The sequence below is a fragment of the Carlito syrichta genome, unplaced genomic scaffold, assembly GCF_000164805.1.
Source record: "Carlito syrichta isolate Samal-C Ts95f unplaced genomic scaffold, Tarsius_syrichta-2.0.1 Scaffold307240, whole genome shotgun sequence".
In the NCBI taxonomy this organism is placed as follows: domain Eukaryota; kingdom Metazoa; phylum Chordata; class Mammalia; order Primates; family Tarsiidae; genus Carlito; species Carlito syrichta.
Window position 1 is genome coordinate 520,488 of NW_007251336.1, and position 23,786 is coordinate 544,273.

Below are 23,786 nucleotides of genomic sequence, written 5' to 3' on the forward strand. Positions count from 1 at the left end.
CTTCCATGTTTTAGCCATTGTGAATAATGCTGTTCTGAAAATGGGAATACAGATATATCTTTGAGACTCTGCTTTCAGTTCTTTTGGTTATATCCCGGAAGTGAAAGTATTGGAGTATTTATTAATTGTGTTTTTCGTTCTTTGAGGACTTCCCATGCCGTTTTTTGTAGTGGTCATGCCATTTTACATTCCCACCAATGGTGCACAGTGGTTCCATTTTTCCACATCCTCACTCATACTAGTTTTTTTTTTTTGGGGGGGGGTTTGTTTTGTTTCTGAGTCAGAGTCTCATTCTGTTGTCCAGGCTGGAGCATGGTAGTATGCTTACGGCCACCACAGCCTTGGTCTCCTGGACTCCAGTGATCTTTTCACCTCAGCCTTCTAAGTAGCTGGAGCCACTGGCGTGCCCCACCATGCCCGGCTAATTTTCTGATTCATTGTAGAGATGAGGTCTCATCATGTTGCCCAGGCTGGTCTCGAACTCCTGAGCTCAGACAATCAGCTTGCCTCAGCCTCCCAAAGTGCTGGGATTACAGGCATGAGCCACCACACCTGACCTTTTTTTGTCGTTGTTTTTGATAGTAGCTATTTTAATGGTGTGAGGTGGTACTAAAAAAACGTTTTTGGCTAACACATATGTAAATTTCTAGAGTTTAAGTGAAATGATCAGGTTTTTTTGGTAATATGTTATTTATTGATTTAACATTAAATCACAAGATAGTGTATGCTGATGCTTTTATCCACTCATGTTTTATGAAATAATTTTATTCACTTTTTTAATTTGCATCTTAAATATGTGTCTTGGTTAGCTATCTGAAAACACTATAGCTACACTGTGTCATCTGATAGTTTTTTAGAGCATGTATTTTTTTTCTCTTCACATTGAGGCATAACCCTTTTGAAGTTTGTATGTGATGCTTTTACTGGAACTTTTATCTTAAATCCATTTGTTCAAGGTAATTTTCTGTTTATTTCCACAGTGTAACCATATTGCTTTATAAATTAAATTTACGACATAAATGCACACAGTACAAAATTCCCAAAGATATGGGAGAGTTGCCAGTGGTTTTGACTGAGCCCTGTCCCATCTTTCCCTGCTGTAGTAGCTAGTGAGCTAAAGTACTGTGACATATCTCTAAAGTCAGCTTATGAGACATCGATCACATGCAAGCAAACATGATGGTAGGTGCTGAGAATACCAAGCCAAGAGAACCAGCTCCTGTGTTCAGAATCCTTCCACTCTTTTGGGAGTGCCAGAAAATAAACTGACACTTACTGCTTACTATTATATCCATGTATGTAATAGAGCAGTATTACAAAGATGGGAATAGGGGGAAGTTAACATTTCTGGTGATCTTAGCATGCAAGAACCGTATGAGGGGGAGATGAGGATAAGGGCATTCCAAGCACGTAATTTAGTTTGCGTATAGTAAATTGTGTTGGGAAGGAAAGAGGAAAGGCAAAGCCAGAGAAGTAAGCTGTGCCCTGATCACAAAGGACTTTCCTGATCACAGAGATTTTAGAATCTATACTGTAGGTGATAAGAGAAAGCCGTTCAGAAATTTTAAACAGGGAAATGATATAATCAGACTTGTATTTTGAACCCTCAGCAGCAAGTAGAAGAGGGAAAAAAGATCATTTAGGAGCCTGTCGTAGTAACCCAGGTAAGAAGTATTAAGGACTTGATCCAAAGCCTTAGAGGCAGTGGTAGTACAGAAGAGAAAACAAATAAGAGATATTGAGTAGAATCAGCACTTGCATTCCTTGCAGTAAGGCTTAAGTGTAGAGATAACATAAATAAACTGACTGCTAAGGAAAGAAATGCTGAATAAAATGTGTATTTTAAAGAATCTTCTGAACTGCATCATTGTGCTGGCAACAGTCTAAAAATGAAGAATGCAGATGTTAGCTAGCTTTAAAGGAAGCCTAGTAGAATCTGTCCACACTGAATGGCTTTGAATTTTCCTTTTGATAACCTCATAGGGCACAAGAAACAAAACTTGGAAGGCTTGCCTGGGAGAGGGGGAAGAGGGTGTCCGAAAAGAGACCCTTCCCATTCATGAAGCTGAGACTTTGTTTCAATCTTGGTAGTGAGGAAGGGAGTATATGGAAATGGATATCTTCACTAAGTTTATAACAAGGATGATTACAGAGTCACATTTCCCTTATGGTCTTGAAAAACTTGCAAGTTAGGAATGTATTTAAAGTGGTCTCTGTTTGATAGTGTCTGTGGATACCTTGCAAGATGTATCAAACCAAATCCGCTTAGGAGGATGTACCTACAACTCAGCCTTCAAAAATCTGCAGATTAAAATTCCAAGGCACACAAGATCACAGTAAAAAAAAAAAAAAAAAGAGTGTAAAAACTATGGCATAGTGAGCAAGATCCAGCAGAAACAAGAGACAGTGACCCATAGGGACTAGAAAATTTGTATTTTGTCTTAGTAATTCTGACAAGTTTGATGAAAATGTTTAAAGAAATTAAAACTTGAAATAGTGTGAATTCAGGGTCTCCAAAACATGACCAAGCAGTTGAAGGGGAAAAAACCCACAAAACCCAGAACTTTCTCATTATAAAAAATTATCTGAAATTAAAAACTAAAGAAATAGGTAAAGAAACACATTGACGTTGCTAGAGAGAATGGTCTTAGCTGTGAACTGAAAGATAGCATTGAAGATATTACCCAGAACACAATATAGATAAAGAGCCAATAAAAATATGAAAGAAAAAGGTTGAGACATAAAAGAGTGAAGCGTTCTAACATACATCTAACTGGAATTCCAGAAGTGTGACTGAGGGAGTGAGGCAATGGTCAAATAGAAATTTGGGCTGAGAAGTTTCTAGAATTGATAAAAGATAATCTTCATGTGGGTAGAAGTCCAGCAAATCCTAAGGAGGATAAATAAAATCAGCCCTGGGCTGAGCGCAGTGGCTCATGCCTGTAATCCCAGCACTTTGGGAGGCTGAGGTGAGAGGATTACTGGAGCCCAGGAGTTTGAGACCAGCCTGGGCAACATGGCAAGACCTCATCTCTACAATACATTAAAAAATTAGCTGAGTGTGGTGGCATGTGCCTGTGAGCCCAGCTGCTCTGGAGGCTGAGGTGAAGGGATTGTCTGAGCCCAGCAGGTTGAGACTGCAGTAGCTATGATTGTGCCTGCGCTCCAACCTGGGCAACATAGTGAGACCCTGACTAAAAAACAAAAATCAGTTCTGATAAGTCAGAGTGAAACTGTAGGAGGCTAAAGATAGAGAAGATTTTAAAGGCAACTAGAAAGAAACAACAGATTGCTGTAAAAACATTTGCTTTAGTCTGGCAGCTGACTTCCTAGCAGCAACAACAGAAGCCAGGGGACATTGGAATGCTGTCGTCAATGTATGAGAAAAAATAGCTGTCAGCCTTGAAATGGCATACAGTAAAGCTGTCAGGAATGGCAGGAAAATAAAGACATTTTCAGACAAAAACTTAGAAGCACATTTACTACCACCAGAAGGAGATTCTAAGAGTCATAATTTAGATAACAGAAAAATCATCCCAAATGGAAAGCCTGAGATGCTTTTTAGTGGCCACAAAATGCTACATCAAATAGATACTAAAATTTACATTCCACTCTTATTGGACATTTATGTTGTTTTCAATTTTTCAGTACTGACTGACGATATGCTGGACATTTATGTGAACATGTTTATGCATGTAGTATTTTATGCAGATTTTTTTCTTTTGACTAGAGGTCCAAATTACTCAGTCAAAAAAGGAATGAGTATTTTTGTTTCTTGAATATATGTTATAAAATTGTTTTCTTAAAGGACTTTACCAATTTACATTTTGTTTAACAGATTATGTAGGCTTTACTTTATTTACAAATGAGTAAGTTTGTGATAGGACCAGTTTTAAATGATGGAGATTGACATTTCTTACCAGATTTTGACTTAGTTATGTCTTAGATAAAAATGTTTCATCTCATTTCTCTGCCATTGTTATTAAACATGCTTTTTTTTTTGTTTTTTTTTTTTTGAGTTGGATTCTTACTCTATCACCCGGTTGGAGTGCAGTGGCACATTCACAGCCACTGCAACCTTGACCTGCTGGGCTCAGGTGATTCTTCCATTTCAGCCTTCCAAGTAGCTGGAACCACAGACATGTGCCACCATGCCTGGCTAATTTTTTGATTTATTGTACAGATACGGTCTTGCCATGTTGCCCAGACTGATCTCGAACCCATGGACTCATTCAGTCTTCTTGCCTCTGCCTCCCAAAGTGCTGGGATTACAGATGTAAGCCACCATGCCTGGCCTAAAGATGCTTTCTTTGAAAAAAAAATTATTATTATTTTTTTTGAGATGGGGTTTTTTTCTGTTTTCTAGGCTAGGGTATAGTGGCACGATCACAGCTCACTGTAGCTTCTGTCTACTGGGCTTAAGTCATCCTAGCATCTCAGCCTGAGTAGCTGGAACTACAGGATTATACCTATTATTTTTATAGAGACGGGATCTCACTGTGTTGCCCTGTCTGGTCTTGAACTCCTGGTCTCAAGGGATCCTTCTGCCTGGGCCTCCCAACGTGTTGGGATTATAGGCATGAGCTACTATATATGGTCCCTGATGTTTTCTTATTTTATTTTATTTTACTTATTTTTGAGTCAGAATCTCACTCTATTGCCCAGACTGGAGGGCAGTGGCATGCTCAAGGCCACTGCAGTCTTGACCTACTGGGCTCAGTTGAGTCTTCCGCCTCAGCCTTTCGAGTAGCTGGAACTACAGGTGTGTGCCACTATGCCTAACTAACTTTTTAAAAAATTCATTGTAGAAAGGAGGTCTCACCAAGTCACCCAGGCTGATCTCAAGCCCCTGGGCTCAGGCAGTCCTCTCACCTTGGCCTCCCAAGGTGCTGGAATTATAAGTGTGAGCCTGTACGGGTCATATTTTCTTTTTAATAGAAACAGAAATGCTAACTGATATGCATTTTTTTTGTGACAGAAAGCATCTAACTTTCTAGAATGTAGTCTTTTATTTTTCTTTGTTTTTTTTCAATTTTTTTTCAGTTTATTAACAATTGTATGTTGGGCCTGAAAGAAATGACAAAAGAGAGATAAAAAGAAATGACAAATAAATGCTTTCATTTTTATCTTATTATGAAGGAAGACCACTGTTTTAATGCTGCTACATTCCTTTTTTTTAAGATTAGAAAGTATTATTTAAGGGTAAATTAAGCCGGGCTTGGTGGCTTAGCCTGTAATTCCAGCGCTTTGGGAGGCTGAGGTGAGTGGATTGCCTGAGCCCACAGGTTCGAGACCCGCCAGGGCAAGTTGGTGAGACCTCATCTCTACAATAAATCAAAAATTAGCCGGGCATGATAGCACACGCCTGTAGTTCCAGCTACTTGGAAGGCTGAGGCGGAAGGATTGCTGGAGCCCAGCAGGTTGAGGCTGCAGTGGCTGGGAGTGACCACTGCACTCCAATCTGGGTGACAGAGTGAGACTCCAACTCAAAACAAAAGGAGAAAAAGGATAAATTAGAGAAAGAGGGAGAGCGAGCGCGAGTGCGCAAGGTGGGGGAGGGGGCCAAAGCAAGGAATCATAGCGACAGCCATAACTCAGAGAGTACATGGCCACACTCTGGCCACACCAGAGTCTAGCAAGGCAATGGCTGCCACATTCCTTTTTATCTTGTGACCATACCTTACTCAACATACATTCTTTTCTAGATCTGTCTATTTCTCACCATCCAGACAACAGTGCAGAAGTAAACAAATGGATTTAAGAAAAAAAACTCACTAATTTTAAAAGGGAAAAAGCACAATTAATTTACTTGGTAATTCTAATATGTGCTGAATGTAAGAAACTGCCATTTTTTAAAAAACTTTTTTTCTTGTCTTTTTGCTGTTTCAGGTGCAAGTGAAAGTGTAGGAAAACATATGCTTGAAGCCTGCAACAATAATCTGGAGATGGCCGTCACTATGTTTTTGGATGGTGGCGGAATCGCTGAAGAGCCCAGTACCAGTTCAGCAAGTGTCTCCACCGTCAGACCTCACACAGAGTATGGATTTATCATTTATTGTTAGGAGCTACCTCTTGCCTAAAATTGAGTAATTACATTTTTATCGAAGCCAGGTCGATTCTCTGGTTATGAAAAAAAATTTTTTTTGAAAGTGTCTGAGAAATTATCAAGTGGAAGTTTTTTTGTTTGCTTTGGGATTTTTTTTTTTTTTTTTTGAGTTGGAGTCTCACTCTGTCATCCAGTCTGGAGTGTAGTGGCACCCTGCTCACAGCCACTGCAGCCTCAACCTGTTGGGCTCAGGTGATCCTTCCGTCTCAGTCTTCCAAGTAGCTGGAACTACAGGCACACACCATGACACCTGGCTAATTTTTTGATTTATTGTAGAGATGAAGTCTCGTCAAGTTGCCCAGGCTGCTCTTGAACCCCTGGTCTCAGGCAATCCTCTCGCCTCGGCCTCCCAAAGTGCTAGGATTATAAGCATGAGCCACTGCGCCTGGTCGTGGTTTGGTTTTTTGTTTTTGTTTTTTTTTTAGGAAATGTCTCATTCTGTATCCCAGACTGGAGGGCAGTGGCGTGGTGATGGCTCACTGCAGCCTCAACCTCCTGGGCTCAGGTGATCTTCCAGCCTCAGCCTCCCATGTAGTTGGGACTACAAGCACACTACCATGCCTGGCTAATGTTTTCATCATTTTTGTAGAGATGAGGTCTTGCTGTGTTGCTCAGCCTGGTCTCGAACTTCTGGGCTTAAGCAATCCTCCTGCCTCAACCTCCTCAAGTTCTCCAGTTATGGGCATAAGCCACCACACCTGGCCTGTACTTTCGTTCTTAAAAAGTTTCTAGAGCACTGTCATGTCTTGTTTGATCCTCAAAAGAAATATATAGGCTCAATTTGAAGTCTGAGATGTGGAGGGGGCTTGGAGCTACCCAACTAGGATTGGCTTATGGCTAGGAGACAGGGCCTATGTGCCCCACATTAGCAAAAAAAAAAAATAAAAAAGCCATTTTTAATCCATGAAGAAGTAGGGACATAGCCATTTCCCCAAACTACACAGAAATTAAGTCGCAGATCAGAAGTAAAGCTCATATTTCCCAATTTTAACTTTTCTTCCTTTGTCCCAGAAAAGTTTCAAGTTGCCATGCAAATTTTTTGAAAAAATAATTCTGGTCTTTTATACCTTTCATGTAGTTAATAATCAGAAGCATCTTCAGTATGTGGAAAATAGTAATAAATGGTGAAGAGATTTGGTGATTTTGTTGTTTACATTTGATACCAGTGACCGTTGAAATAATAACTTGGGCAAAATTTTAGTAGTTTTTAGAAAATAATAGACATGAACCTAGCTCAAAGGAAAGTCATTGATTTTGAAACAAAAAAATTTATTAGGTCTTCACATGAGACTTTAATGCTCAAAATTTTTTATAGCTCTCATTGTGTACAACATGAAACAGTAAACGAGGAATTATTTCGATAGTAATAAGCAAAAGACCAGAGTTTTGTTTTTACTAAATTAGAGATAAATTTTAAAAGCCAGATCACATACAGGCATAATTGCCTCTTTTGTTTATCTAATTCTAGATTCCAGAATAATATTGTTTCCACATGAAGCTTGAACTTTAAAGATCATTAATATCTTATAAGGTTTTTTCCTGTAAATGTTGGCCATATATTTCAGGTATGATATTCCATTCTGCTCAATTTGATTTTTTTTTTTTTTTTGAGTCGGAGTCTCACTCTGTCACCCAGGCTGGAATGCAGTGGCATGCTCATGGCCACTGCAGACTTGACCTGCTGGGCTCTACAGAAAATTAAAAAATTAGTTGGGTGTGCTGGTGTGCCTGCAATGAGCTGTGATAGTATCACTGTACTCCAGCCTGTGTGACAGAGCGAGACCTTGTCTCCAGATAGATAGATAAATAGATAAACTTACTTATATGCTTATAATACTTATAAGCAGGAAGATAAGGAATTCGCAAGTTGCTCTTTGCTATGAACATTAATCACCAAAGTTTAGTATTTGAGTTACAGCTATAAAAATAAACTGATTTTTAAAGGTACACATCATTTTTATAGTATATCATAATGAGTATTTTTTACTGAGAGAGATGGATTATTAATAAACCTTCTGGAGGTAAACTTTGAAGAAAATAGGCTTTTTAAAGATGAGTATTTAAAAAATCTGTATATTAGAATCTATTTGGTAAATAATGCAAGATTATACTCATGTTAGCCTTTTTCAAATTAGTATAAAATTCTCTATTTGCTTAAGTTTACTTTAATATAGCCTTGTGATGCAAGTATCTATTTATTGATGCAGTAGTGATGTAATATTACTTTTATTAAACCTATATTTTTCCACTTATTTTTGCCTGATTTTTTGGGGAAAATTTTTTCTTTTTTTCTGAAAGAATTTAGGGTAGGGGACTTGAGATGGAAAGGGAAATATCTGTTATATTTCTGTTTAAATCATTTGAGCTATATATGCTTGGTTCCAGTTGCTCTTTATATAGAAACCATCTAAAATTCATGATTACTGTGACTCCTAACAGTCACTGTGTCATTTTACTTGTCAATTTGAATTCATTCACAGTAATTACAGAAAGAAAACAGATGTCAGAAAAGTTTTCATTTTGAAGTTTTCCCACTTTTTTTTTTTTAATAGAGAAGAAGTCCGTGCCCCAATTCCTCAAAAGCAGGAAATATTGGTGGAACCAGAACCTTTATTTGGTGGTAAGTTTACTTTTTCTCCTAAGCTTTATTTACTTTGTTGTTGTCTTTAGGATTTTAATGAAACTATAAAAATATGTGAAGGCCTGCTCAGAGATTGTTATTTCAAGTATAGAGTCAGTTCTTTTCTTGTATTTCCCCTCAGGAAAGTTATAGCAGTGGTTCACAGAGTGAAGCAGATTTAAACATTGATACTGTTTGCAGAAGATCAAAAGGAGGAAAATTAGCAAAAAGAATTGCTGTCTTGTAATGGAAACTAATCTATCATAAGATAAAAGACTCTGATTATTTTTTGTTTTCTGTATATGATACCTGCTTTGACTGTCATATCCCTACTTCTTGACATGCCTTTTCTTCTCTTTCTCTTAATTTCTAGAAATGCTATTTCTATTTTGAGCAAAGAAGAAAATAACAAAAAATTGTGATATCAGTGTAGTAGAGATTGATGAAAGAGGATGGCATATTTAATCAGATTTAAGAACAATTTATACTTAGTTTAATAAGTACTTATTTTCTTTTTGTGAACCAGATAGTTTAACATTAATGGGTTTATTTTAAAAAGGAGAAATGGAGTTATAATCTGATTGGGCAGAGATGGAGAAATATATATATATATATTTGAGACCAGTAAATGCAGATAGTTTGTTTTGAAAGTTAAGAACAAGCAACCTATATAAAGTTTTTTAGGTAAACTAAGAGGAGGAAAAATAATTTTAAGAACAGGATGAAGAAAAATATAGAGACCATATCTTTTGATTTGAAAAACACTTTAGTTGGGAATTTTATAGGATAGATCTTTAACTTGGTAGCTTTGGAGTTTAATACAGTACGAAATGAAAGAATATACTTTCTAGATTCAGAACTATATGAAGGCAAGAGGAAAACTGTAAGGTCTGAATACCGTAGTGTAATGTGCTTTCTGAACTATTCAGTTTAGCTTGTCATTGTGCTGTAAATATATCAGATGTAATAAGGCCTTGATTATAATTTTTTATATATAAATGTTGTGAATGGATTTTGGAGCTAAGGAGTAATGCTCATGAAAGCTTTATCTTTTGTTTGTTGTAAAAATAAGGCAGATCTTTGAGGGGGTAGGACTCTTGGAAATGTATTCTGTGCCATCTTGCTGTTGAATAGGCAAAGGAGTTCCATTTAAAACCCACTTTTCTCTTTGTTTACCTCTTTTTTTTTTTTTTTTTTTTTCTTTTTGAGTTGGAGTCTTACTCTCGCCCAGACTGGAGTGCAGTGGCTGCTCCCGGCCACTGCAGCCTCCACCTGCTGGGCTCCGGCGATCCTTCCCGCCTCAGCCTTTCAAGTAGCTGGAACTAGAGGCGCGTGCTACCACGCCCAGGTAATTTTTGATTTATTGTAGAGATGAGGTCTCACCAAGTTGCCCAGGCGGGTCTCGAACCCGCAGGCTCAGGCAATCCACTCACCTCAGCCTCCCAAAGGTGCAGGATTAACAGGCTGAGCCACCGAGCCCGGCTGTTTACCTCTTAATTGACATACAGCAAGGAGGGAAATGAGAATGATTTTATACAGTTAGGAAGTCGTTATTAGTCTTATTACTTGACGGATCTTTGGAGAAGTAGCCTGAGCAACATGGTGAGACCTCTTCTCTACATTAAATCAAAAAGTTAGCCAGGTATGGTGGTGCATGTCTGTAGTTCCAGCTACTTGGAAGGCTGTGGTGGAAGGATCACCTGAACCCAGCAGGTTGAAACTGCGGTGGCCATGAGTGTGCCCCTGTACTCCAGATTGGGTAACAGTGAGACTCCTACTCAAAAAAAAAAAAAAGAGCTTTCAGAATTTGAATTTTAGAAAATTTGTATCTGCCATTGTGAACTTGATGCTGTCCCAGTACTTAAAGACTTTCTGATAAGATTAGTGGTGACATTAAGCAGATGATATTTTTAATATTGTATAATTAAACCATTAAGTTTTGGGATATTTACAGCACTTAGATAATAAATATTTTCAGATAATCTATGCATGATAGTACAAAATCATGTATAGGGAAAAGATCCATTCAGACTGCAAGATGGTATTGTATGAGATACTTATTTCCGAGTAACAAAAATTGCTTTAAAATTAAGCTGCCTGATAAAACAAACATTTTTTAATCTTACAGTTTCTTGAGGTCAGGAATCCAGGTGTAGCTTAGCTGGGGGTGCCAGGGTGCCTTTGGTTAGGGTGTCTTAACAGGATGCAGTCAAGGTGTTAGCCAGGTTATAAGTTATTTCAGAGCTTTAATGGAGAGGATCTCCTGAGCTCACTCACATGGCTGTTGGCTGAAGGTATTAGTTCCTTACAACACAGCAAGTGAGAGAACCAGAGGGGGCAACACAGCTGGAAACCTAATCTGAAAGTGTTTCCTTACTCTACCACATTCTATTCAATCCTGTCTGTACTCAAGGTAGTCACACACAGGTTGTGAATACCAGGAGACAGGGATGATTGGGGCTATCTTAGAGACTACATACCACATAGAACAGTGGGTATGTGGAACCGAATGTGGAAAGCTCATTGACAGGGTTTCAAATTAGTTTGCAACTAATCTTTAAGAAACTACTACTATTTGGGATTTGAGGTAGTATCAAAGAATAATATGCACAGTTATTTAAAAGACTCGAAAAAGCTTTTCCCTTTTACAACTTCATGTGTGTGTTAGGCTAAGTTTTGGTTTTCTTTCTATACTTGAACTAAAATAATTAGATCTAAAAGAATGAAGAAGCAGATCTGAAAATCTGTATGTCTTCTAAGCCAAATTTAAGAGAGATTTGTGAAATTGTGAAACAGTGCCACTCTTCTCTCCCAGTTGTTTTCACCTGTCCCTCTCCTCTTCTGACTCTGAGGCTTCATTTGAATCTCTCTTGGCTCTTGGTAGCTTAGCCTCTGTGGGCTCAGTGATGAGCATGCCTATTGTGTGGGCTGTAGAGTAAGTGCAGAGGATGGATGTTTGCTTGTGACAGATGTCTTGGAATTGCCAGGAGACCACAGTAGAGAGGCAGGCAGGAGTAATGGTTATTGGGCGAGAGGTGCTGTGGTCTGAGGTGTGGTTTTTGATTAGATTTAGGATAAATGAAGGGAAGCAAAAGGGAGCAGCAGGTTATGAGCCCAAAAAGTAAAAGGAGTTGGGAGAAGGATAGCAATAAGAGGAACTAGTGAGAATACCCAGATCAAGTGAATAATAGAGAAGGGAGAAATTGGGAGGGGATGTGAAATAATGTGGACTATTGGACTGGCTTGCCTTTGGCAGTTTAAAAGTAGATGAAAATTACCTTTTATGTACTACCTTTCTATAATAATATGCTTTCTTGTGCAGCTATTCTATATGTCTTATCCTAAGACATCCTTGCTTTCTTAATTATTATGGTTAAAAAGTATCAGATGAAGCCAGGTTCGTCCGCTCAGCCTGTAATCCTGCGCCTTTGGGAGGCTCAGGTGAGTGGATTGCCTGAGCCCGCGGGTTTGAGACCTGCCTGGGCAGCGAGATCTCATCTCTACAATAAATCAAAAAATCAGCCGGGCGTGGTAGCGCATGCCTGTAATTCTGGCTACTTGGAAGGCTGAGACGGAAGGATCGCTGGAGCCTAGCAGGTTGAGGCTGCGGTGGCCGGGAGCGGCCACTGCACTCCAGTCTGGGCGACAGAGGGAGACTCCAACTCAAAAAAAAAAAAAAAAAAAAAGTATCAGATGACTAGTTTTTGTTTGAGGCAGGATCTTGCTTTGTTACTCAGGCTGGAGTGTAGTGACATGATCATAGCTCACCATAGCCTTGAACTCTCCTAGCTCAAGCAATCCACTCTCCTCAGCCTTCTGAGTACCTAGCACTGTAGGCGTGTGCTACCATGCCTAGTTAATTAATTTGTGTAGAGACAGGGTCTCACTACATTTTCCGGACTGGTCTCAAACTCCTGGCCTCAAGCAATCCGCCTTGCCTTGGCCTTCCAAAGTGCTGGGATTACAGGTGTGAGCCACTGTACCTGCCTTTATTTTTTTCTTTCTTTCTTTCTTTTTTTTGAATCAGAGTCTCACTCTTGCCCAGGCTGGAGTGAAGTGGCACACTCACAGCTACCACAGCCTCAGCCTGCTGGGCTCAGGTGATCCCTCTGCCTCAGCCTTCTAAGTAGCTGGAACTATAGGCATGTGCAACCATGCGTGGCTAATTCTTTGATTTATTGTAGAGACAGGGTCTCACCAAGTTGCCCAGGCTGGTCTCGAACCCCTGGGCTCAGGCGATTCTTTCACCTTCCCCTCCCAAAGTTCTGGAACTATAGGCATGAGCCACCATGCCCAGCGCACCTGCCTTTTAAATTTTAATTTTTTATTATTTTTAGAGATAGGTCTCACTATGTTGTCTAGGCTGGACTCGAACTCCTTGGCTCAAGTGATCCTCCTGCCTTAGCCTCCCAGGTAGCCGGGACTACAGGCATGCATCACCATGCCCTGCTCAGATAACTAGTGTTTAGAAGGCCTTATTTGGCAGGCTATATTATTCCTGCTTGAAACATATGTTTGAAGCAGTAGCTTTTGGTCCAGTATAGTTTCAAGATTGAAGAGTAACATTTCTTCTTAAATAGGGAGGGAAGTAGAGATTTAAAATTTTAAAATTTTTTAAAAATTGAGTATTAAATCATGAAAAACTTTTAACAAGCCCATTTTTCCAGACATGATGTTGTGATTCTTTAGCATAAATACTCATACACACGTATGCATTGTATGCATGAATGATCTACATACAAATATATTTTAAACAAAAATGAAGTTTTTAACATGTGGCTCTGCATTTTTTGTTGCTTTTTCTTGTTTTGCTTTTTACCCAGTAGTTCTGGATAGAAATAATTATCCTGTTTAATGACAAACACAAGGATGTTGGGAAAGATGCATTGACGTTGGATAGGGGCTTTTTGGTTCTCTGTCTAATCCTGCTACTAATCATCATTTATTTTATTTTATTTTTCTTTTGAGTTGGAGTCTCACTCTGTCACCCAGACTGGAGTGCAGTGGCCGCTCCCGGCCACTGCAGCCTCGACCTGTGGGCTCTGGCAATCCTTCCGCCTCAGCCTTCCAAGTAGCTGGAACTACAGGCGCGTGCTACCACTAATTTTTGATTTATTGTGGAGATGAGGTCTCGCCAAGTTGCCCAGGCGGGTCTGGAACCCATGGCTCAGGCAGTCCACTCACCTCAGCCTCCCAAAGCGCGGGATTACAGGCTGAGCCACTGAGCTCGGCTATCATTTACTTTTTAATATTTTTTTGAGTTGGAATCTCACTCTGTCACCCAAGCAGACCTGGGTGGGTTCAACCTGCTGGGCTTGGGCAATCCTTGCACCTCAGCCTTCCAAGCAGCTGGAACTATAGGTGCATGTCACCACACCCACCTAATTTTTTGATCTATTGTAGAGACAAGGTCTTGCCATGTTGCCCAGGCTGGTCTTAAACTCCTGGACTCAGGCAATCCTCTTGCCTCCATCTCCCGAAGTGCTGGGATTACAGGTGTGAGCCATTGTGCCCGACTCATCATTTATTAACATAGAGCATTGTTCTGGTTACATGCTGGCCAGGCTTGCCATAAGCCAACTTAATAACTGTTATAGCTGGGTACGGTCGCTCAAGCCTATAACCCCAGCACTTTAGGAGACTGAGGTGAAAGGATTGCCTTAGTCCAAGGGTTCGAGACCAGCCTGGGCAACTTGGTGAGACCTCGTCTCTAAGTAAATCAAAAAATTAGCCAGGTGTGGTGGTCCATACCTGTAGTTCCAGCTATTTGGAACAAAACAAAACTGTTATCCATATTGAAAATCCTTATGTATTGTAATGTATATAAATTATCTGCTTTTTTTCTTTTATTTTTAAAAGTACATACATATAGGAAGATAACATTTTTTTTCTTTTTTGAGTTGGAGTCTCACTCTGTCGCCCAGCCTGGAGTGCAGTGGCCACTCCTGGCCACCGTAGCCTTAACCTGCTGGGCTCCGGCGATCCTTCCACCTCAGCTTTCCAAGTAGCTGGAACTACAGGCACACACTACCATGCCCAGCTCTTTTTTTTTTTAATTGTAGAGATGAGGTCTCGCCAACTTGCCCAGGCGGGTCTCGAACCCGCGTGCTCAGGCAATTCACTCACCTCAGCCTCCCAAAGGCGCAGGATTACAGGCTGAGCCACTGAGCCCGGCTGAAGATAACATTTTTGATTATTGCATTCTAGAACTTATCTGCAAAATACTTAAAGATTGGGTTATAAACACTGTACAGAGGTAGTGGAAGACCTTGGTTCTATATGCTTTCCTGTCACTAAATCATTATATAACTGTGGAAAAATGTTTTCTTCCACAGTTTTTAATTCTGCATGTGTGTCCACTCACTAAGTAGTAGTCCCTAAGTCTTTTTTTTGAGTCGGAGTCTCACTCTGTTGTCCAGGCTGGAGTACAGTGGCATGCTCATGGCTACCACAACCTCGACCTGGTGGCCTCAAGGTGATCCTTCCACCTCAGCCTTCCAAGGTAGCTGGAACCATAGGCATGCACCACCATGCCTGGCTGATATTTTGACTTATTGTAGAGATGAGGTTTCGCCATGTTGCCCAGGCTGGTTTCGAACCCACAGGCTCAGGCAATCCTCTAGCCTCCGCCTCCCAGTGTGCTGAGATTATAGACATGAGCCACCCACTGAACCTGGCCACCACTATAGTTCCTACGTCTTATGGTTTAGAACTTGGAGTTACTCAAGTGTTATACCAAAGGGCAATCAGATTCCTTGGGCTAACCTGAATTGGATATTTGCTGCGTGTATGTAGCATCATCTCTGTGTGAAGTCATCCTTAAAATGTTTCTTCCTAATACCACCACTTAGACTCTTATCTTTTTACACGAGTTTGGTCAGATCTCTTAACTGGGTTTTAATTTTCTCATTGGTAAAACAATGTGGTTGGACTGAAGATGGTTGGATAATTAAACATGAATGACTTGAAAGTTAAAAACTTGTTTTATTATTGAGAGGAGGCACCATTATGAATCTGTGCAAATACTTATAATAAGGACTTTTTAGAATTAAGTTTTAAAATTAATGTTTTAGAACTTTAATTATAATTTTTTTCCCCTAAAGCTCCTAAAAGACGACGGCCTGCACGTTCGATTTTTGATGGTTTCCGAGATTTTCAAACTGAAACTAGTAGGTATCTATGGACTAGTTTATCATCTTCCTCTCCCGCTCCCTTCCTATTAAAAAGAAGAAAATGATTAATATTCGGCGTAATTACTCTGAGGATTCATCTTGTTTAAAAAGTGAAATTGAAGCCGGGCTTGGTGGCTCAGCCTGTAATCCCACGCCTTTGGGAGGCTGAGGTGAGTGGATTGCCTGAGCCCGTGGGTTCGAGACCCGCCTGGGCAGCGGGACCGCATCTCTACAATAAATCAAAAAATTAGCCGGGCATGGTAGCATGCGCCTGTAGTTCCAGCTACTTGGAAGGCTGAGGCGAAAGATCGCCGGAGCCCAGCAGGTCGAGGCTGCGGTGGCCGGGAGCGGCCACTGCACTCCAGTCTGGGTGACAGAGTGAGACTCCAACTCAAAAAAAAAAAAAGTGAAATTGAATTCAGTCTGTTTGTGATTAGCTCCCCCCAAGCTGAATTATTCCAAATTCTAATCTGTTTGGTTTAGAAGAATAGTAAGAGAGATGGAGAAAATGTAAGAAATCTGATAATTTATATACATAAACAGCTTATGAATGAGCACTTAAATGCTGACTGTAATAAAAGTAAAAACTAAAAAACAAAAACAAAAAAAGTAAAAAACTGACTTCCCTTAGGATCTGTCAGTGAAAGGAATGACTATAACAAAAATGATTATTATAAAATATTTAAAAATAGAAGAAAAAGCTACACCATCCAAAGCAGCCCTATTAACAATTGGCTATAGTTGTTTGAAATATTTTTGTGTGATAAGTTAGGATGAAAATTTTGGCCTTATACCTTTAGAAGATACAGTACTGATTTAGCAGTGGAATCCTAAAGAAGGGAAAGTTCTGTTTAGAGAATATATGAGAAACTCTTGGACCAAATAGTTCTTGTAACTTTGGAGAGAATTGAAGAAAACCTAAACTAAAGTCATCTAGGGAATCCTCTGCCCTTCTAGGGGAAGGTGACAGAAGTGGTCATCTGCCAGAATCTATAAAGATTGGGGTGTAGCTAACCACAGCAGACATATTAAAATTACTTTCGGAACTAGATGAGGATGAAAGTTTCCTCTTATACTAAAGTTAGTTTTTGAATATGGAAAGAAATTATTTTGACTGGGTGATTACTTTATTATTATTAAAATTAATTTAATTTTCTGCTTTTATCCTTTAGGGAATACCACCAAATATTAAGACTCCCTCTCTAACCCGCTTTGTGCTTTAATTTTTTAGAGTTAGCATTAGATGCTTGCATTTGAGGTCAAGCATGTTGTTCAATAATTCTTTCAATTGATGCAAGGTTTTTTTTTAATTGTAATTCATGACTATTTTATTTATGGCTAATTGAAACTTTTTCATCCTTTGTTACAGTTCGACAAGAACAGGAATTAAGAAATGGAGGAGCCATAGATAAGAAACTAACTACCCTTGCAGATCTGTTCCGGCCACCCATTGACTTAATGCATAAAGGCAGCTTTGAAACGGTAAATTGTTGGAGATCCTGTGACTTAACTCTGAGTCCTTTCATATTTTCAGTCCAAAAATATATTTTCAGTCTATAGAAAATTGGCGTTTTAATAAGTATTTTTGCATCATATACCTAAGCTTATGAGAGGGACCCCAAAAAAGACCAGAATTAGTTTTTGGGGAGACAGGCCTCTTGTACAGACTTCCCTCCTAAGTAAGTTTTCTAGGAACCCATTGGTATCAGTCTGCCAGCTAGCGTTGTTGTGAGAGGCTGTGTTCAATTTCAGTGAATTTTTTTTTTTTTGGAGATTCTTTTAATGTGATTGCCCATTTTATGATGGGTGATTTATGAGTGCACCTGTCTACACTGTGCCGAGTGTTCAGCAGTTTTTGACCAAGAAAGGCATGACCCCCCGCCCCACTTTCCCTATTCACCCAATCTCATCCCAAGTGACTTTTTTTTTGTTTCCCTGGATGAAAAAAGTCCTTAAAGGGAAACATTTTGCCAGTGTGGAAGAGGTGAAACAACAGCAAAAACGGTTGAGCAGTGGAAAAAGCATCTAGATAGGTGTATTGCATCAAATGGAGAGCACTTTGAAGGTGACCGAAGTTTTAAAATGTAAGAATAAATATACAGTTTTTTAGTAAATGAATTCTGGGTTGTTTTGGGTTTCTCATCATACGTTGATTTCTATTTCTACCAGCAATATATGAAATGTATTTCTTCCAGTAGTGTATGGGATTGCTTGTTTGAAATCCTTTTATTAGCTTTGTCTGGTATCCTTTTATAATCTTTGCCATTCTTGATAGCTTTAAAAAATCTTGTGGCCAGGCATGGTGGCTCACACCTGTAATCCCAATGCTTTGGGAGGTGGAGGAGAGAGGATTGCCTGAGCTCACGGTTTGAGACCAGGCTGGGCAACATGGCAAGACCTCGTCTCTACAGTAAATCAAAAAAATTAGCTGGGTGTGGTGGTGCATACTTGTAGTTCCACTAACTTGGAAGGCTAAAGAGGAAGGATCGCCTGAGCCCAGCAAGTTGAGGCTACAGAGGCCGTGAGTGTGACACTGCACTCCAGCCTGGGTGACAGAGTGGGACTCTGACCAAAAAAAAAAATCTTGCTTATGTTTTTTATATCTTTGACCACTACTAAGAATAGTGTGTGTGTTTGTTAGCCATTTACGAATTGTTTACAGGTATCTTTTGCCTGTATTTCTGTGGGGGTCCTAGTGTGTCTGAAAAGAATATCTGTGTAGTCACAGTTGTTTATTTTTGTCAAGTGATAAGCCTAGAGTTGAGGGAATCATTGGTATTAATATGTCATCTCAAAGATGTCACGTTAGATGTTTCCTCAGTCTTCATCCTTTCCTCATGGTCTTAACATGGCAGGTACCTGTCCTTTCTAGTGTTTGGTGATGCATAGCCATTGAGAGAGAATAGTAGCAATATGAAAGGCAAAGAGGATGTGAGTTTGTTTTGGCATGTTTTCTATTTTTATTAGCTTCTGAGTTGCTCTGGGTCTTTTTTTTCTTTTTCTTCATACTAAGTGAAGAGAATGCTCTAAGTCTTAATGTAGTAACTGAGCTTGATTTAATTTGGTCATTTTGGACTCATAAAAAGCAGTTATTCTTCTGCTTGTTCCTTGAGGGAAAATATGAATCTCTTTTGATGTTGTCCTCTGAATTTTAAGTTATATCACCTTTTTTTCCTTTGTATTTTATGGCCTATGTTTGTAGCAACCTAGTCACTTGTTTTTCACTGATAATACTAAACTGGCTATCTGTCTTTTTTTATTTTCATGGAGGGAGATCTGACAATGAGTCTACAAGTCTTTAGATGATATGAACATTCCCAGGAAAAGTATTTATTTCATTATGATTAATAATATATCCATAAGTGTATAAAAATTAGGAAGGTAGTATGCAAAATTAAGTCACTGAAGTTTAGAGAGGTGAATGTTAAAATTAGAAGAATACTTTTTGGGTGCTCAGGGAGGACACATAGGTTTGGTCCCATATTGGATGAAAATCTGAGCCATAGTTTTACAGCTTTCGAAACTATTATAACTAGTCATGTTCAAGGATATACCTTTTGCAGGGGACACTAGGAAATCCAGATGCTTAGCTAAAAATGGAAGGTTCTGTTACTAAGAGGGACAAGAGGAGAATAGGCATTTGGTACCAATAAGCAGTTTCTGCCACAGAGAGCTAGTGGTAAGCAAATTAAACAAAGTCCTTGCTATCTCGGAGTTTATAATCTAATAGGAGAAACAGACTAAACATAGTGTGTATATTTTGTATGTTTGTTTTTGATGGAGAGAGAGAGAGATAGACATTCATTTTAGGTTATAGTAGTTGTTGAGAGAAAGAATAAAATGCAGCAAGGAAAGGAGAGGGGTGTTTTTGTTTGTCTAGGGTCATTAAGTTTGTGTCTTGAATTTTTTTTTTTTTTTTGAGTTGGAGTCTCACTCTGTCGCCCAGACTGGAGTGCAGTGGCCGCTCCCGGCCACCGCAGCCTCGACCTGCTGGGCTCCGGCAATCCTTCTGCCTCAGCCTTCCAAGTAGTTGCAACTACAGGCATGCGCTACCACACTGGCTCATTTTTGATTTATTGTAGAGATGAGGTCTCGCCAAGTTGCCCAGGCGGGTCTTGAACCCGTGGGCTCAGGCAGTCCACTCACCTCAGCCTCCCAAAGGCGCGGGATTACAGGCTGAGCCACCGAGCCCGGCTGTGTCTTGAATTTTTAACTAAGTATCTGGATTTTCTAAGGTCCCTTACAAAATAGGTGTGGCTATGTTGCCATATTCAATTTGTTCTTCCAGGCAAGTTGAAAGCAGGGTTAATTTCACAGGTTTCACATAAGTTTGCAATTGTGAGGAGAAAGGACTGTTTTAGATAGGAAGATCAGAGATTTCCGAAAGGATGAGAAGTAAGTAGAAACCTGAAAGAAGTGAGAGAATACAAACCATGGGAAAGTCCAGGGGAAAAGCAGATAAAAGTTTGTGTAAAGGTACTGATGTTGGAAAGAACTGGGTGTATTTCCGAAACAGCCAAGAAAACCATGTAGTGGGAGCTAAGTGAGCAAAGCCCTCAGAATAAATGGTCTGACCTAGGTAAGGGAATATGAAGGGGGACTTAAAATTAACTGAACTTATCTTTTGAAGGGTGGTCCCCTTGTAGTATAGGGTTCCCTCGTTAGGTGAATGTTCTAGGAAGCCATTGACATCAGTGTACCAGTTAGTGTTGTGAGAGGCTGCGTAGGCTTTAGTGAATTTTTTTTTGAAGATTCTTTTCAGTGTGTTTGCTCATTTCATGAGTAATTTATGAGAGCACATGCCCACACATGTTGAGCGTGCATCAGTCTTTGACCAAAAATGGCATGACCCACGTGTCCCACCTTTCCTGTCCGCCCAATTTCACCCTAAGCGTCTTGTTTTTGTTTATCCCCCCCATGAAAAAACAGGGAACGTTTTGTCAGTGTGGAAGAGGTGAAACAAAAAAGCACTATAAGGTATCAAAATTGACGAGATCAAAAACTTTTGAGCAGTGGAAAAGGCATCTAGATAGGTGTATTACATCAAATGGAGAGTACTTTGAAGGTGTCTGAAGTTTAAACATGTAGGAATGTGTAATTTTTTATAAGTAAATTCTGTTTTAGGGTGTCCCCCCCTTGTTTTCTTATGTTTTTTTCTTTCCCTACTAGCTTGTAAGCTCTATGAACACACAGGGACTTAGTTTATTTACTGTGGTGTATCCACAGTGCCTAGAATACTTTAGTCAGTCTTCATCAAATCTTTATTGAATGATTGAATGGCATAATTTGGATTATATTGTGTAGGAAGAATCAGAACAATTTTTGTAATATTTCTTATTTCAAAAGAAGAAATTCATATTCTTAAGTTGCTTTTCAATTACAGGTGCACCTAATTACTAAAATTGTTGCTAATTTCAAAAGCATTTACTATAAATACAAGTAAAAATGTTTAGCTGGCCGGGCGTGATGACTCAAACCTGTAATACCAGCACTTTGGGAGGCTGAGGTGAGAGGATTGCCTAAACTCAGGGGTTCAAGACCCGCCCGGGCAGTTTGGTGAGACCTCATCTCTATTAAAAAAAATAATAAATCCGGGAAGGCTGAGCAGGTCGAGGCTGTGGTGGCCGTGAGCATGCCACTGCACTCCTGCCTTAGCAACAGAGTGAGACTCCAACTCAAGGAAAAAAAATGTTTAGCTGAAAATGTAAAGAGCCTATTCAACAACTAAGTAAATATTTAAGATAAAGTTTTTCTAATTTTAACTTTATAGCTTGTGTTTTATTCAAATTAGACAGACATTATGGAAAAATTAGAAAATTAGTAAGAAAAAATAATAAAATTATAATATCCATTTCCATAACAAGTACTATGTATATTTTAATAAATTTCCTTCTTGACTTTATTCTGTGCATATATATTTACTGAAACTTTTGATTTATTGTCAAGACAGTGTCTTGCCATGTTGGCCAGGGTGGTCTCTAATCACTGAGCTCAGGCACTTGCTTCTGCCTCTCAGAGTGCTGGGATTACTGGCGTGAGTTACCACACCTGGCTACTTTTTTATGATTCTTTTTCCATTCTTCAACATTTGATAGGTCTTCATTATGATGAGGGACTTATGATTGATATATTAATATTTGTGCCATAAATTCGGGAGTTTTTGCTATAAACATTCTTTGGTCCCAGTAATCCCACTTTTTTGAAATCTTGCTTCTAGGAAAGCACCTCTAAGGGATAGAAAATTTTCAGCAATTTTTACTAAAATGTTCAGAGTGATTCTATAAAATAGCATACACCTAATAATTGAGATGAATATGAATTTGGAAATGTTATAGAAGTTATATTTAAGAAAATAAAACATTATGAAGTCATGTATACACATCAGTTGCAGCCATTAACTGGTATATTTATTAATGGGGATTGGAAAAGAATAGGATTATGTGGTTTGTTAGCCTTAAGTTTGTGGCATCCTTTTTAGGATGTTTAAACATACTTTAAAAATTTAGTCATTATAACGAATAAGAGTGGCTAAAAGAGAAAACAATTCATTTAAATTTGAGAAATACTTGAAATTGACTATATAATTATATATGAAATACAAAGTAAATATAAAGAATGTGCCAGGCATGGTGGCTTACATTTAAAATCCCAACACTTTGGGAGGCTGAGGTGAAGGGATGCTTGAGCCCGGGAGTTCAAGACCAGCCTAGGCAATATAGCAAGACCTCGTCTCTACAAAAAAATTTTAAAAAGTAAAAAAAATTAGCTAAGTGTAGTGGCACAGGCCTAGTCTCAGTATTTGGGAGGCTGAGGTGGAAGGATCACCTGAGCCCAGGAATTGGAGGCAACGGTGAGCTATGACGATGCCTCCAGCCTGGGCAATGGAGTGAGACTCTGACTCATAAATAAAATAAAATAAAAAATAAATATGAAATAAAAAGAATATATAAATACTGAAAACTCTAGATGTCATACCTGAGGAAAAACTTAGTATTTATATGGAAAGAGGACAGCTTCTTAATTCTGAAGCATATCAGTCACCAGGTATAAATTGTTTCTAACAAGTGCTGTGTAACTTTACTCTTACAGGCCAAAGAGTGTGGCCAGATGCAGAATAAGTGGCTGATGATAAACATTCAAAATGTACAAGACTTTGCATGCCAGTGCCTCAACCGTGATGTATGGAGCAATGAAGCTGTGAAGAATATTATCCGGGAACATTTCATTTTCTGGCAGGTGAGAAGGAGAGTTAATCAAAATTTTTGTTGTATTTTATACTATGGGATGTTGGGGGAGAAGGATTTGGGCTAAAAGCTGGAAGAAGTTTAATAACGGACTTAAATTGTGACATGTAAAAAGTAAAACCACCCATAGATATTTTGCCTTATTTTTGATGTTGAATCTTGAAGATATGGTGTGTACTTTACACTTACAGCACATCTCATTTTGAACTGGCCACATTTCAAGTGCTTCAGTAGCCACATGTGGTTAGCAGCGATTATATTGGACAGTGCAGGTGTAGAAGATCTTGGAGTAATTGAAAATCATTTAGCTAAGACTTAGATTTTAGCTTGAGTTTGATATTCTTTAACTATATGTTCTTGGATATGTCACTTGGCTCTAGTTTCTTTTTATACAAATTAACAAGCTAAGGTTAGATGTTCTTGCACTAATTTTTTATTTTATGAGAAGTCATAGAAAATAATAGCCGGGCTCAGTGGCTCAACCTGTAATCTCGCGCCTTTGGGAGGCTGAGGTGAGTGGATTGACTGAGCCCGCGGGTTCGAGACCCACCTGGGCAGTGAGACCTCATCTCTACAATAAATAAAAAAATCAGCCGGGCATGGTAGCGCATGCCTGTAATTCCGGCTACTTGGAAGGCTGAGGG

At 39.2% G+C, this 23,786-nt stretch overlaps 1 protein-coding gene across 2 annotated transcripts in view; it reads left to right on the forward strand.

Moving 5' to 3' along the window:
• The window catches only part of UBXN7 (UBX domain protein 7), a 67,787-nt gene that overhangs the window by 18,037 nt on the left and 25,964 nt on the right, over window positions 1-23,786 (forward strand). The window contains exons 2-6 of one of the 2 annotated variants that reach the window (XM_008064236.1): window positions 5,890-6,037; window positions 8,659-8,726; window positions 15,830-15,895; window positions 17,268-17,380; window positions 22,988-23,134. In XM_008064236.1, coding sequence (XP_008062427.1) covers window positions 5,890-6,037; window positions 8,659-8,726; window positions 15,830-15,895; window positions 17,268-17,380; window positions 22,988-23,134 — 542 coding nt within the window. The remainder of the gene's footprint in view (window positions 1-5,889; window positions 6,038-8,658; window positions 8,727-15,829; window positions 15,896-17,267; window positions 17,381-22,987; window positions 23,135-23,786) is intronic. The other variant, XM_021715645.1, reaches the window with a different exon arrangement.